This window comes from Jaculus jaculus, chromosome 8 (genome assembly GCF_020740685.1).
Source record: "Jaculus jaculus isolate mJacJac1 chromosome 8, mJacJac1.mat.Y.cur, whole genome shotgun sequence".
Taxonomy (NCBI): Eukaryota; Metazoa; Chordata; class Mammalia; order Rodentia; family Dipodidae; genus Jaculus; species Jaculus jaculus.
This window is the reverse complement of record NC_059109.1, coordinates 51,370,726-51,386,249: the sequence shown is the minus strand read 5'-3', so window position 1 is coordinate 51,386,249 and position 15,524 is coordinate 51,370,726. Positions and strand designations below refer to the sequence as shown.

Here is a 15,524-nt window from a genome sequence, read left to right as displayed (position 1 = left end):
AAAATAGGACTCCCTTGCCAATGGGTGGAGAGGAGGAGATTATAACTGTATTTCCCCTGACTATTCTCAGCAGGAAATGCTAAATTGGAGAAAGATTCAAGTATCAGTTCTTGGAAGACATGACTTATGAATTGTTTTCCAACCCCAATATTTTATTACTTCTAGGTTTCCAGTACTAGGACAAGCATACATATTCCTAAGAACTGGGCACTTTGTTCATCTTTTTATCATTAGCTTCTGTAAAACTGTTTATACATGTATTTCCTCTCACTTCAAAGTGCAAGAAGTATGATGTATTATTCTCTATGTACCCTTTTTTTCCAAATAGCATAATCACTGGTATGCAGCAAATATTCAGTAAATATTTGGTGTGTGAATCTGAAAATTATTCTCCATCAGAATTTGAGAAAAAAAGTGACTAGTAAGCTGTGAATTAGGCATAAGTAAATGTCATAAGTGTGAATTGCCTAACACAACTGAAATACAGACTAATTCTCTTCCCCTCCAGATGAAGGCTTGAGAACCGGAGAGTGTTGCCCAATTTTTCTTTTCTCATTCCCCTTCCAAAATGAGTTCTAGTTGCTTTAAGGCTTCTGAAGAACCCTGGAGACAGCATTTCACTTTGTTTAGGAAGGAAAATTAGAATAGTAAGAAGGTGATCTTAACTGCTTTCCTGTCTGTTGATCCTGAATGCTCCATTCACCTTTGATACTTCCTGCTGAATACTGACATGCTTCTTCAGAAGTCACTTATTCTCATCATAGTTTCATCCCTCACATGACAGTTTCATAGCACCCCTATCCTAAGGTATATGATAAACATGTAGAAAACTAAAAGTGTTAAATTGAACATATTTAACATATCTTTTTTCCTGATTTATGCTTTTAAGTTCATTTTAACAAATTCAGACAAATTGAACATATTAATGAGGTAGCATGATGTTTACACATGCATTGCATATATAACACACAATATTACATAGGTACACTGCACATATTAATGGAGTATCATGTTGTTTACATACGTATATTGTGTAATGTTTAAATCAAGTTAAAAGGTGGTGTTTCCTTAAATATCATTTCTTTGTGGTAAAAATAATGTTGAAATGGCAGTATATTGTTAGTTAGACATCTACAATACAGTAGCACAGGAGAACTTGCTTCTATCTAACTGCAACTTGGCACCCCTTGTTCAATTTTCCTCCTTTACTCCCTCTCCCAGTTTACCCCAGCAATGGAGCAAACATATAGTCCCATCCACTTCTTTTTGTCTTTTTAAAATTCCACATATGGGTGTGCCATATAATACTTCTCTTTCTGTGCCTAACTTTCTTCATTTAACAGGATACCCAGTTCCATTTGTGTGGTCAAATGTGAAAATACCTTGTACTTTTTTTAAAACTGAAAAATAATTACATATATGTACATTTTATTTATATTATTTCTGTTTTATTACCTATTGCATTTAAATTGGCTTAGTCATTATATTAATTCTGTCTTAAAACTTATTTTTGTGTATGTGTATATGTTCATATGTGTAAAAACAGGTGCACATGTGCTACATTGCATATATGGAGGTCAGAGGACAATCTCGAATATCAGTTCCCACCTTCCCCTTTTCTGAGGCAGCCTCATGTTGTTCACTATTGCATACACTGGGATGGCTGGGCCATGAGCTTTCTAGGATTCATCTGTCTCTGCCTCCTGTGCTCACCATAAACATTCTGGATTCCAGGACTGGCTGTAGCATCAGCTGTGCGTAGACTTTGGGGATCCCTACTCAGATCATCAAGCTTGCAGAGCAACCACTTTTACCCACTGAGTCATAGAATACCATGTATTTCCTTTTCCTACCCATAAATTTAAGAATGAAATGCCTTGTCTGACAAAAGAAATTTCTCTGATTTTGAATGTATTATTTGCCTTCCTTAAGATAGGAAATTAGGACTGGAGAACTGGCTTAGTGGTGAAGGCACTTGCCTACAAAGCCAAAGGACCCAAATTCCATTCCCCAGGACCCACATAAGGTGGAGGCACATGTGTATAGAGTTTGTTTGCAGTGGCTGGAAGCTCTGGCATACCCACTCTCACACACACTCTTTATCTGCCTCTTTCTCTCTATCACTCTTAAACAGTTAAAAATATTTTTTTAAAGATATGAAATTAACTGAGTTTATTAGTAAGAATAAAATCACATTAGGTCAGCTTCAGGGTTTGAAGCCAAAGCTATATAGTTTCTAGATTGCTGGTTTTTATATAGCACTAAACAATTATTTGGTTCTAGTGTTGGTTAGAGCATCTCTTGATGGAATATGCTCCATTTCTTTGCTTGTAGGTTTTAAGAATGACTTTAATACAACTTCTCCTTGGTTTTCCCACAGTAACCAGATCCGACCTATGCTAGGCCCGTTCAGCAAGGCAGAAGCCTTGTTAGTGAAGTCTGGTGTGCAGCCAGGGACTTTGGATGGGGTTCTTTTGGATCTTGGGTGTTCCTCCATGCAACTTGATGCTCCTGAAAGAGGTTTTTCCCTTCGGAAGGATGGGCCCTTGGACATGAGGATGGATGGTGGCAGGTGAGTATTGATAAAGCATTTCTCCTTACAACTAAAAATCAATTTCTCAAAAACACTCTAAATTTAATTTCCTTTAAGCCTGCAGTATTCCCAGCATACACCTATATCTAACACTACCTATACATAATAAATCAGTTCTCTTTACTACTCATTACAGATTTTAGTATTTCTTTGGCTTCAGAATTCTAAGAGGAAAATAATGATAGTCTTTCCAGAAAAAGTTTAGACAGTGCCTTTCAGCTGATACAGTATTGGCTTTTACCACTTATATGGATAAATATGAAGCTGGAATAATGAATTCATTTCTGTGTATGTCTGTGTCAGTGTGAGAAGCAGGGGGAGTCATATTTAATTTATATTCTAATGCTGTCAAATGACACTAACTGGAGGTCAGCAGTTACTTTAGTACACTCTCTCATGTAGTCACTTTAGGTAACCCTCCTCCACAAGTGCAGCTTCCAGTGTTCCTCAGATACAGAAGCGAAGGTGATGCCATCTGTGCCCCATCCGCATCCTTCCCCACTGAAGGAATACTTATGTGTGGTCTCCACTAGTCAGACAGGTGCATCATCTGCTTCACAACAGAGTCTTACATTGTAGAGATGCAAGAAAATTTCCTTTCCTCTGAATTAATTTTAAAAACATAGGTTAATACTTAATCTAAATCTAAATGTACAAAACTTAACCCTGCTTTTCTTGATTATATTATGTCCTACCATAAATCACTCTGTCCTGTGGTCATTATTCACACACAGCCTCCTGTCCTTGTGACTTGCTAACTTGGACTTTGGCCTGTGTTTGCTAGAATCCTGTTGTTTCTAAGTCTTGGGCCCTTGGCACACTTTATTGGCATTCATAGAATGAGAAGTAACATCATAAAAGAAAATAATAAAAATCCTTTAACAACCACTGACTAACCGAGTAAAGGTCAGGTATATTCTTCAATGTGAAGATTGCTGTGGCCGTACAGAAACAATAAAATGTCAAAGCTCTGTTCTTCCATCTTGCTAGGGAAGATGGTTTTTGAAATACATGAACAAAGCTTCCAGTTCATAGTGGTGAGTTCATCTTCACAATATCATGATTTCCCTGCAAATTGTCATATGTGTGTCAGCATCCCTGAAGTCCCCTTCCATGAACTTCACAATAAAACCACTCCTGAGGCTTAATCTCTTAAGGCAGTGCTAAATGAATGAAATTAGATTTGAGCAAATGGCTTCCAGGTAAATAGCATAGGCTGTAAGGCATGCAGCATAGGAGAGAAGATACAGCTGAAATTAGATAAAGTAAATTCAGAAATGCAAGATGTGTGATGCTAATACAAATGTCATCATAGAGAAAGTTATTCAGGGAAAACAAAACCATAGTCTGTCTGATCCTAGAGGATTAATATACACCTGTGGTGAAGCTAAACACAAGAGGCATTTAATGCTGGAGTCTTAAATAGTAGCATCAGCTGGAGAGATTGCTCAGCAGTTAGGGTGCTTTCCTGCAAAGCCTAAGGACCCAAGTTCGATTCCCCAGTATCCACCCAAAGCCAGAGGTGGCCTATATATCTGGAGTTCATTTGCAGTGGCTAGAAAACCTGGTGCACCCACCTCACCCCGCCTCTTTCTCTCTCTCACTGTCAAGTAAATAAATAAAATGTTTTTTGTTTTTTGTTTTTGTGTGTTTGTTTTTTGAGGTAGGGTCTCTCTGGTTCAGGCTGACCTGGAATTCACTTTGTAGTCTCAGGGTGGACTTGAACTCATGGCGATCCTCCTACCTTTACCTCCTGAGTACTGGGATTAAAGGCTTTTGTCACCACACCGGGTTTAAATTTTTTTTTTAAGTAACTTATTCTGTGCTGATCTCAACTTCAACAAAAGGTTTTATATTATATTGTTTTCTTGTGTAAGTAGAGAAAAAGTCACAGCTTCTTGGATTTCAATGTCTAGTTCTATTAGCTGTTAGAATCCTCATTAGGACTTAATAAATTGGCGCCTGTGTTAATAATTTTATTTTTGTTGTGAGTTTAGTCACTGTAAGTCAGTGAGACCTGTAGAACTGATAAGAACAAACTGAATGATTAGGAGCAAGGTACATTTTTATATAGTCAGCTAGGGGTAGGCCCCAAGAAACAGAGGCCATTCTGCCCTGGTAGAACTAGAAGTCCAGTCCGATTCAGTCTCATCCAACATGGCAGTGAGCAGCAGAAGAGTTCCCTGATTCTTGTTGAGCTTTTCTAGGACTTAACATCTATGGGCGGAACCTTCCTTAGTGTTTCCCCTGTACTCATCAACCAATCAGGGTCCTTTCTGTATGCCTGAACCTGGTAATAAGGTTCATTGTAATTGGGTGCCTAATTCACTTAAGTTCCTGAGCTCTGTATGTGGGGGAGACTTTGCTGCATGTAAGAGAGATTCTGTTTTCTGTGGCAGAGGTGCTGAGAGGGTGGGAAGCGAGTCCTCTGGGCTTGGGAGCATTCATGTGCCCTGCCTCCCCCCCCTTCTCCTGTTTCTGTCTTACACTAATAAATCCTCAGTAACTTGCTCTTCTCTTCTCAGTGTCCAGGGTTTTTTTTGTTTTTTTTTTTTTTTGTTTTTTTTTTTCCAGTTTTTTTGACAAATTTGGACAAGGGCCAGAGGCTTGGATCACAAGTGTGGAATGTTAACACCAGAGCCCACCCAGTGTCATTCTCTCTCCTCTCTTCTCCTCTCCCTTTTTCCCCTTCCCCACTCCCCTCTCCTTCTTAATATTTTAGGGGAACAGATATTAATTTTTAAAAATTTATTTATTTATTTAGAGAGAGAGAGAGAGAAAGAATGAGAGAGAAAGAGTGAGAGAGAAAGAGCACACCAGCGCCCCCAGCCACTACAAATGAACTCCAGATGTGTGGGCCCCCTTGTGCATCTGCCATACAGAGGTCCTGGAGAGTAGAACCTAGATTCTTTGGCTTTGCAAGCAAATGCCTTAACTGCTAAGCCATCTCTCCAACCATTTTAACCTGCTCACCATATAAATACTTAATCTAAAGCTGTTTGGTGGTCTGCCAACCCCATGTATACCTTGTTTTCTAGAAACATCTACACTACTATTCAGTTTTAACATAATTGTAAAATAAAATTAGGCATGTTGTCCATAAAATCCATTTAATCAAAGGGCCATTTTAATATTATTGTTTAAGAGTACAAAGATATGAAAAATTAAGTTTAGCCATTGTGATGGTTTATATTATTGTCAATTTCACTGGACTAGAATCACTTGTGAGGTAATGTGTAGGTAAATTAGCCTATGGGCATATCTGTGAAGGATTGTCTTGATGAAGTTAATTAGGTGGGAAAGACCCACTTTAAATGAGAGCAGCACCATCCCATGGGCTGGAGTCCTGGACACTAAGAAAGACAGCTGGCTGAGCAGTGTTCATCACTTTCTGCTTCCTCATTGTGCTGGATATTATCTGCTCTTTCAAACTCTTGCCACTGTCCCTTCCCCACCATGATGGAGTGTAAGCTAGATCTACTCTAAGCTGAAATAAACTTGTCCTCACCTAAACTGGTTTTTTGACAGGTATTTTATGCCAGGAATGAGAATTTTAACTAGTATTTTACATAATCTTAAAATTGTCTTAGAGCTAGACTATATCCTATCAAGTCTACATTTATCATCATTACCAAGGTATATTCTAGTGATCAGTGGCATGGGTAAATGAATTCATAGGTAGCTAACATCTCACAGTGATTTTGTCATTTAAGCCCAAAATATATGAATGGCAAAGATCCAAGGACATTGCCTTTCACTGACAAAGGAGTAGTAAATGTACTACTGGTGACTGTTTCTAAAGTCAAGTCAGCTTTTCCTCATTGGTTAGAATTTGTTGGTCCACTTCTCTAAAGTAAACTAGAATATCTGAGAGCAAATACTGTTTCCTGCTATTATAATTTAGCCTTATGGAAAGTTGGGATTTCTTTTTATCCTCTATCTGAAGTTACAATTTAGGCTTGTTCAATGCTGTTCATTTGTTTCCACATTTTAATCCATGCTGACCTTTATCATGAATGACTAAGCTAATATTATTAAACATATTTCAAACAACATTCAGGTTGTTTTAGATTTTGGGAAAGAAAACTAACCAGTTGTATCTTCTTGTGTAGCTTTCTAGTTCAGTTTTCTCCCCACAAATAGGTGTTTTTTCTACTACAGATTGATTACACTCCTGAGATTTAGACTTGTTCTTAGATCATTGTCAAGATTTCTGTCTCCTATTCTAAAACAAAAATAATAATTCAAGCAGTAATTTCTTTTAATAATTTAAATGTAAACATTCATTCATTATTTTAGCTTTAGAGAAATCTATAGGATCAATAAAACTTTTCTGTGAATTGAAGTAAAAAATGGTGGGCTGGAAAGATGGCTCAGCTGTTAAAGAGGCTTGCTTGTAAGCCTGATGGCCTGGGTTTGATTCCTCAGTACCCACATAAATCCAGATACACAAAGTAGGCCATATATCTGGAATTTGTTTTTAGTGGCAAGAGGTCATTCCATACCCATTCTCATTCATATTCCCTCCCTCCCTCCCTCCCCCCTTCTCTCTCTTTCTCCTCTGCTTGCAAAAAATAAATAAAAATATTTTTTAAATAATAAATGAAGTTATAAGTTAGTACAATTATTTGACTTCCTGCTGCCTTGTCCTTGATGAGTCTCTCCTCTTGCCATAATGTGGGATGTGTACAATGGAAACTGTTCCATTTGTATCACATTTCAGAATTTCTCATAGACCATGTGTCCTCAGATTTTATGACCTCAGTACTCTGGCATTTCTGTTCTTGTTGATAAAAATGATGTCCATGGACTAATGAGTTCTTCTTGTGCACAGGTACCCTGACATGCCCACTGCTGCCGATGTTGTGAACGCTTTAGATCCACAGGCACTTGCTTCCATCCTAAGGGCATATGGAGAAGAAAAGCATGCCAAGAAAATTGCTTCAGCAATTGTTCAGGCCCGCAGCATATACCCTATCACCAGAACTCAGCAGCTTGCCAGCATTGTTGCAGGTACCCTCACTAACTCTTGAAAGTGACTACAGGGAAAGACTGAATTAATATGTATTATATATACACTTCCCTTGAGTCCCACAGGGATTCATTTGTACCTGAAATCATGCAGAATAGAGTCTTGCCTACTCCTTTTAATGTCAGATTTCTTTAGCTTTGCAGGCTTTCTCCCTCTGACGCCTCTAACTCACACGCAATTGTTTTAATTATATGCTGTACATGGCTGGTTAGTGTGATACAATTTTTACATGTATTAATTCATAATTTGTGCCTACTAAGGTAAAGTGTGGAATGGCAAAGGAAAAGAGTGTCTTACCCTCCACAGTGGTTGATATGCATCCTATATAAGATTTGACATCACCCCACTTGCTATCACATTTCTGTATTTTAATATTTTCGGCAAAAGGAGAATTGCATTGCCCAGCTGCTAAAATAAAATCCAGTGACTCATACATCTATTCTAAACAATCAGCTAACCAAGGATACATGATGTATAGGTTATTTGACTCTGTGGATGCTAGCTAAATCAGCCTAAGGGGATTATTGAAACATTTCATCTTTTGTGCTGTTCACTACCATAAACCTCTTGAACCTGACTCTAGCTAGGAGGTGCTTTATTATACGCTTTCTATTTGAAGCCAAAGTTGTTTCACAGCTGTGTTCAGGATGAAAGTTTTTCAAGGTAAAAATACAACTCTTACAGTTATTTAACAGAATTCCAGTGATTAATTATTCATCATGTTGAACTATCTAAAACCCGTTCATTTTTATATAGAAAAAACTGTATTAAGATTTTTTTTTTCTTCAAGGTAGGGTCTCTCTCTGGTCCAGGCTGACCTGGAATTAACTATGTAGTCTCAGGGTGGCCTCAAACTCATGGAGATACTCCTACGTCTGCCTCCGAGTGCTGGGATTAAAGGTGTGTGCCTTTAGTACCTGGCTGTATTAAGATTCTTGAGTTGGTTCTTAATAAGCTATGTGGATAAGTGGAAATTAGGAATACTTGTATAGCAATTTTTTTTAAATTTTTTATTTATTTATTTGAGAGCAACAGACACAGAGAGAAAGACAGATAGAGAGAGAGAGAGAATGGGCACGCCAGGGCTTCCAGCCTCTGCAAACAAACTCCAGACACGTGCGCCCCCTTGTGCATCTGGCTAACGTGGGACCTGAGGAACCGAGCCTTGAACCGTGGTCCTTAGGCTTCACAGGCAAGCGCTTAACCGCTCAGCCATCTCTCCAGCCCCTTGTATAGCAATTTTATAAGGCATCTGATATTAGGTAACCATTATAATATGATTTGGACTATATGGACTGAAATTTAATTATAAACGCATCCAGATCGTTAAGCTGTCTTATCAAAATTATTTCATGATATAATTAAATAATACTGCATATTATTTAATATAATAATATATGAAGAACTTTTCTTTTTTTTTTTTTTGGTCTTTGAGACAAGGTCTTATGTAGCTCAGGCTGGCCTGGTCTCAAACTTGTCATATATAGCTCAGGATGACCTTTGATGACTTCTTTTCCTCTGATCCTCCTACCTCTACCAACGTGCACCAGCAGTCCTAGTTGCATGGGAGGCTTGGGATGAAACCCTGGACTTTGTGCATGCTAGACAAGCATAATACTAACTTAACTGCATTGTATCCCCAGCCCTTCTAACTCAGTTTTTTTAAGTTGGATCTTCCAGGAACCTTCCAATTATCATTGAGATTCCTTTATACATATTGGAGCAGAATTCTTTTTGGTTTTGTAAAGATAAAATATTCCATGATTTTTGCTGAGCGTGGTGGTGCATGCCTGTAATCCCAGCATTTGGGAGGCAGAGGTAGGAGGATTGCCATGAGTTCAAGGCCACCCTGAGACTTCATAGTGAATTCCAGGTCAGCCAGGGCTAGAGTAAGACCCTACCTCTAAAAGCCAAAACAAAATAAAAAATAAAATATTTCATGATTTTCCCTCCGAATGACTTTAATTGTTGTGCTAGAAGGTGATAGATTCACATATCTTATATACCTTCCTTCTTCTCACTACATGCTCACTAGCTCAAATCCATTTTGTCCTTTCCATTATTCTTTAACTAATTATGTATGTTGTCTGTTTCACATGTTTGAAAGAAAAACGGTTAGAAATCACATCATTTACTTCTATTAAAATACAAAACTTATCTATTGTTGAAAAAGAGCTTTCAACTAAAGAACACCCTGGAGATTGTTCTGTTGAAGACTCATACCTGGTACCTTGTGAAACTGACTCTAAGGAAAGTAGTGATTTGTTTCCAATCACAGTTTAATTAATGACAAACTTAGAATTAACCTAGAATTTAGAAAACCATGAACTTAGGCATGATTGGGAGAATGCCATTAAGAAATTGACTTCTTTGTCTCTGACTTTTAATATATAAGTATGGGAGAAATAACAATGTAACATTAGGTCAAAGTTATATAAAGGTGTACCATAGAAACAATTTTAGTATTTTTTTCCAGAAAGATTATGATATTAAGAGCACATTATGGAGATGGGGCAGTAGCTTAGTGGATAAAGTATTTCTAACACAACCATAAGAGTTAAGAGTTTGGATCCTCAGCACCCACATAAATGTCAGGTGGACATAGCAGCCCCGTTAATCCCATCACCCAGGAGGAAGAGATAAGGGATCCTTGAAACAAGTTGGCTAGCTAGACTTGTGGAATCCACAGCTCTATATGGTAGTTTGAATGTATGGCCCGTAGACTCAGCTGTTTTATTGAAATTGAGTTTGTAGTTTCAGCTCTAGCAGGCAAAAGAATCCTGCTATGCGGGGAGGGGCATGTCATTAGGGGGCAGATCTGATTCCAGCGCAAAGGTATAGAGAGGCCTAAACTTTGGCTGGTTCCTATTTGTTGGTGCTTGTGTTTTGCTTGCTGTAGTTCTCTCTGCTTAGATCTTTGAAAGGGTACCTTCTTCAGCCATTGATGGAATTTCCGCTAGATCTGTAAGCTTGAAATAAAATTCCTTCCTCCCATAAACTGTGTCTACTTTGGATATTCATCCCAGCAACATTGAACTAACTGGACATTCTGGGTCCAAGTGAGAGTCTGCCTCACTAAATAAACTAGAGAGTAATTGGAAAGATTCTCCATGTCGACTTCAGTACCACATGCACTACACACACATGCACGCACGCACGCACGCACGCACACCACCACCAGCAGCAAACAACAAAAGCAATGCCACATTAGGTCTAGGACAAATACTACAGTAATAGTGAGAACATTTGTGTATGTGTAATAAATTTCAATTTTAGTAAATGACATTAAAACAGTGGTTTCTTTATGAATCCCTGTTTATGTCTTCAGCATCAGTCCATAATAACACAGCTTTGTTGATGACAGAATGATTTTTTTGTGGGGGGGAGAAGAAAACATGATTTTTTTGGAAAAGAAAAAAAAATTGTAACCTTTCAAAATGAAACCAAGAAAATAAATAAATAAATAAAACAAAGAAACTGAAGTACTAACCAAAAGTCTTCTACCCTCATCTTTATTATTTCTTCCTGTCTATTGATTTTTGGTTTGCCTTGTTCTTCTTTTTCCAAGGGCTTAAGGCGAAGCATTAAATTTTTTACTTGTGAACTCTCCAATTTCTTAATATAGGCACTTAGAGCTATAGATGTCCCCCTTAGGACTGCCTTCATTGTGTCCCAAAGGTTTTGCTGTGTTATTTTCTCATCATCAATTGATCCTATCAATTTATTGATTTCCTTTTTTATTTCATCAGTGACCCATTCATCATACAATAGTGTACTGTTTAGTCTTCCGGAATTTCTGTATGCTTTGTAGTTTTTCTTATTACTAATTTGCAGCTTAATCCCATTGTGGTCAGGTAGAATACAGGGGATTATTTCAATTTTCTTTTATTTGTTGAGATTTGCTTTGTGTACAAATGTATGGTCTACTTCCGAGAATGACCCATGTGCTGCTGAGAAAAAATGTATATTCTGCAGCATTTGGATGGAGTGTTCTATAGATATTTGTTAGGCCATTTGTTCCATGACATCATTTAATCCAGATGTCTCTTTGTTTATTTTTTGCCAGGATGACCTGTCAATTGATGAGAGTGGGGCATTAAAATAGCCCACTACAATTGTATTTGGTGTTATCTGTGTCCATAAGTCTAACAGTGTTTGTTTGAAGAGATTAGGATCCCCCATGGTAGGAGCATATACATTTAGGATTGTAATGTCCTCTTGTTGGAGTGTTCCTTTGATCAGTATAAAATGACCTTCTTTATCTTTCCTCACTAATGTTGCTGTGAAGTCTATCCTGTAAGGTATTATGATGGCAACCCCTGCTTGTTTCCTAGGCCCATTTGCTTGAAATACTGTTTTCCATCATTTCACCCTAGGACAGTGTCCATCTTTTATTAGAGATGTGTTTCTTGGAGGCAACAACTGGCAGGATACTGCCTTTTAATCCAATCTTCAAGCCTATGTCTTTTGATTGGGGCATTGAGGCCACTGATATTAAGAGTTATTATTGAAAGGTATGTATTTATTCTCACCATTCTTATTTTGTAGTGCTTCCTGTTTTCCCTGTATTTGTTGTTTTAACTATTATTGGAGTATGGTTTATTTTTTCCTATGCCCTCTTGTGTATGTTTTGCTTTTTTTTCAACATGAAGGATTCCTTCAAGTATTTTCTGTAGATCTGGCTTAGTTGTCATAAGTTCCTTGAGCCTGTTTTTGTTGTAGCATGTCCTTAGTTCTCCATGAATTTAGATAGATAGCTTTGCAGGATAAAGTAATCTTGGTTGACAGTTGTTATCTTTCAGAACTTGGAATACATCATTCCAAGCCCTTCTGGCTTTTAAAGTTTATGTTGAATAATCTCCTGTGATCCTGATGGGCTTGCTTTTGTAGGTGACTTGCTTTGTTCTCTAACTGCTTTTAATATATTTTCTTTGGTTTTTGTTTTAGGTGGTTTAATTATGATATGGCGAGGAGAGGTTCTTTCCAGGTTTTGTCTGGTGTTCTAAAACTTCTTGTATCTGCATTGGCATCTCTTTCCCAATTTGGGGAAGTTTTTCTTCTGTGATTTTGTTGAAAATGCCTACTAAACCTCTGGATTGAAATTCTTCTCCTTCTACTATACCCTGAATTCTTATGTTTGATCATTTAATCATGTCCCGGATATCATGAAATTCCCATTCATACCTTCCTTATTAGCTTGTCTTTCTCTTTGTTGGACTGTATTAGGTCTGCCACCTGGTCTTCTCATTTAGATATTCTGTTCTCTCCTTCACCCATTCTACTGTGAGACTTTCAACAGAGTTTTTTTATTTGTCTAATTACGTTCTTCAGAGCTAGAATTTCTGCCTGGTTTTTCTTCAGTATTTCTATTTCCTTACTCATGTCTTATAATGACCTTATTTCATTAAGCTGGTTTCCTGTGTTCTCTTTCAAGATCTTGTTTTCTTCTGTAATTCCTTTGTTTTCTCCTTTGATTCCTTTGATTTCTTCTTTGATTTCTTGGAGTATAGATACAATCATTTTCTTAAAATCTTTGTCAGCCGTTTCATCTAAAATAGTCTCATTGGTGAACATTTCTGATAGATTTATAATTTTTGGTAGGGTTTCATTGTCTTGTTTCTTTGTGTTTCTTGCATTATAATGTAACTACTTTTACATCCTGAATTGATTTGCTGCTTGGATTTTCTGCTTATCTGCAGTGTTCTTAGATGTGGTAAACCACCTTCATATACTTTCAAGATAAGAGTTTAAGGCGCCACGTGTAGCTCTTATACCCCAATCCAACTACAGAAGTAATCCTAGGTATTGATCTTGCTTGATAAGCAAGTATTGTAATGGACTGGGTGGAACCCTTTTAAATCTTAAATTCAGCTAAGTAATATACACATTCAATAAAAACCAGAACAGTGTATGCAATTGTGGGATTAAAACAAACAGATAGTCTTATAAAGCCATAATCTCTAAGGATATGTGTTGCACTACACCCTTAATCCTGTCAGCTGGGAGGTAAAGAATTCTGTTCTCAATTGGGTTCCAGGTCAGCCTGGATCTAAATCAGACCCTGCCCCCAATAATAACAGAAGCAAAAGACAAAGGCACCATGAATCTGAAAGCATCAAAGGCAATAATATTCAACCCCCAAATACAGCTTATTTGGAAATGGTAAAGACAACCAAGAATATGTAACCCATAGCCTGCCCTGGCATGGAAAGTGAGATTAGCACTTCCAATGCAATCCTATGCACGTGTGTGTGTGTGTGTGTGTGTGTGTGTGTGTGTGTGTGTGTGTGTGTCTGTCTGTCTGTCTATCTGTCTGTCTGTCAGCTGACCTCGTTACCTTTTGGGGTGGCTTCAAACTCGCCAATGCTGAGTGCCCACCTCGATCCCTCTGTGTTATGCTGTGGAGCTGGAGTTCTGATGAGCTGTGCTGGATGAACTACCACCAGGGGCTGATTGCTGGAGCTTCATGGTTCTAATGGTTGGGGGATGGGAGAGTGCAGAAAGCCTGGAGTTGCTCACACAATCCTGCCTGCATCCCTTTCAGTAACTCCATAGTTGATCTCAGCTGCCTTTCCTTCAGATTTCTTGACTTTGCAAGGAGGCTGATGAGGTTGGAAAATCCTCTTGTTTTGTCTCTGCTGCTGCTGCTGCTTAGCTCTCCTGGTGAGAGGTGCCCAGCAGGTGCACATATCACACTGATCGGTGTGCTGCAAGCATCTCAGTGGGATTCTGGCTATTTTCAATCTTTCTGGTGGATTTTGGTCTCTCCTGCTTATCTGCTGTGTCTAAGAATAACCTATACTTCTTCCCTTGTTGTGGTTTTGCTTAACTCCCTCCCTAGACTGGTTTAGCATGGCTCCTATGCCACCATCTTACCTGGAAGTCTCTAAAGTTCTTCTAGATGCATGGATCCACTGCTGAATTCTTCTAAACATTGGAGAAAGAACTAATGCCAATTCTCCATAATCTAGACAGGGAAGGAAAGAGACTAAGCTCATTTTATTAAAAAGTCAGTATTACTCTGCTACCAAAGCTAAATGAGGACACAACAACAATAAAAAAGAAAAATATAGGTCAACTCTTCCTGATAAAGATGGGTACAATAATTCCCAATAAAACGTTTCTATAGGGCTGGAGAGATGGCTTAGCGGTTAAGTGCTTGCCTGTGAAGCCTAAGGACTCCAGTTCGAGGCTCAACTCCCCAGGACCCACGTTAGCCAGATGCACAAGGAGGCACATGTGTCTGGAGTTCGCTTGCAGTGGCTGGAGGCCCTGGCGTGCCCATTCTCTCTCTCTCTCTCTCTCTCTCTCTGTCTGCCTCTTTATCTCTCTATCTGTTGCTCTCAAATAAATAAATAAACAAGAATTTTTTTAAAGTTTGTAAACAAAATCCAACAGCATATTAAATACTTCATTCACCATGGCCATGTGGGCATCATTACAGGGATACAAGGATTGTTCTATACACAGATCAATAAATAGATGAACAATCCTTGTATCCCACTAAAATTGCATGATAATTTCAGTAGATGCAGGAAAACCCTTTAACAAAGTACATCATCCTTTCATCACTAAAGCCCTAAGGAAACCAGACATAAATAAAATATATAGATCTATAGACAACATACTTAATGGAAAAAACCTAAAAGTATTCCTACTATAATCAAGAATGAGACAAGGATGTTGATTCGCAACTTTTTAGTGTTTTTTTTTTTTTTTTTTGACAGGCTATGGCTTTGGGGTGTGCCATTATCCAGAAAAGTAGGTGATCATATGGTTTATTCACAATATCCTGAGTTTTGATTAGCCCTCCCTCTCCCCTTCTTTTACTCAGTCTCTTCCCCTGACCTTGTTTAGGCCATTTCATCTGCAGTATCTACTCATCTACTTACATATATA

General features: G+C 38.1%; 1 protein-coding gene across 5 annotated transcripts in view; it reads left to right on the top strand.

Annotated features, from left to right (window-relative positions):
• Mettl15 (methyltransferase like 15) overlaps positions 1-15,524 on the top strand; it is a 231,953-nt gene that overhangs the window by 180,092 nt on the left and 36,337 nt on the right. For 4 of the 5 annotated variants that reach the window (XM_045156889.1, XM_045156888.1, XM_004660845.2 and 1 more), the window contains exons 5-6: positions 2,381-2,572; positions 7,428-7,606. In XM_045156889.1, the coding sequence (XP_045012824.1) occupies positions 2,381-2,572; positions 7,428-7,606 (371 nt within the window). The remainder of the gene's footprint in view (positions 1-2,380; positions 2,573-7,427; positions 7,607-15,524) is intronic. The other variant, XM_045156891.1, reaches the window with a different exon arrangement.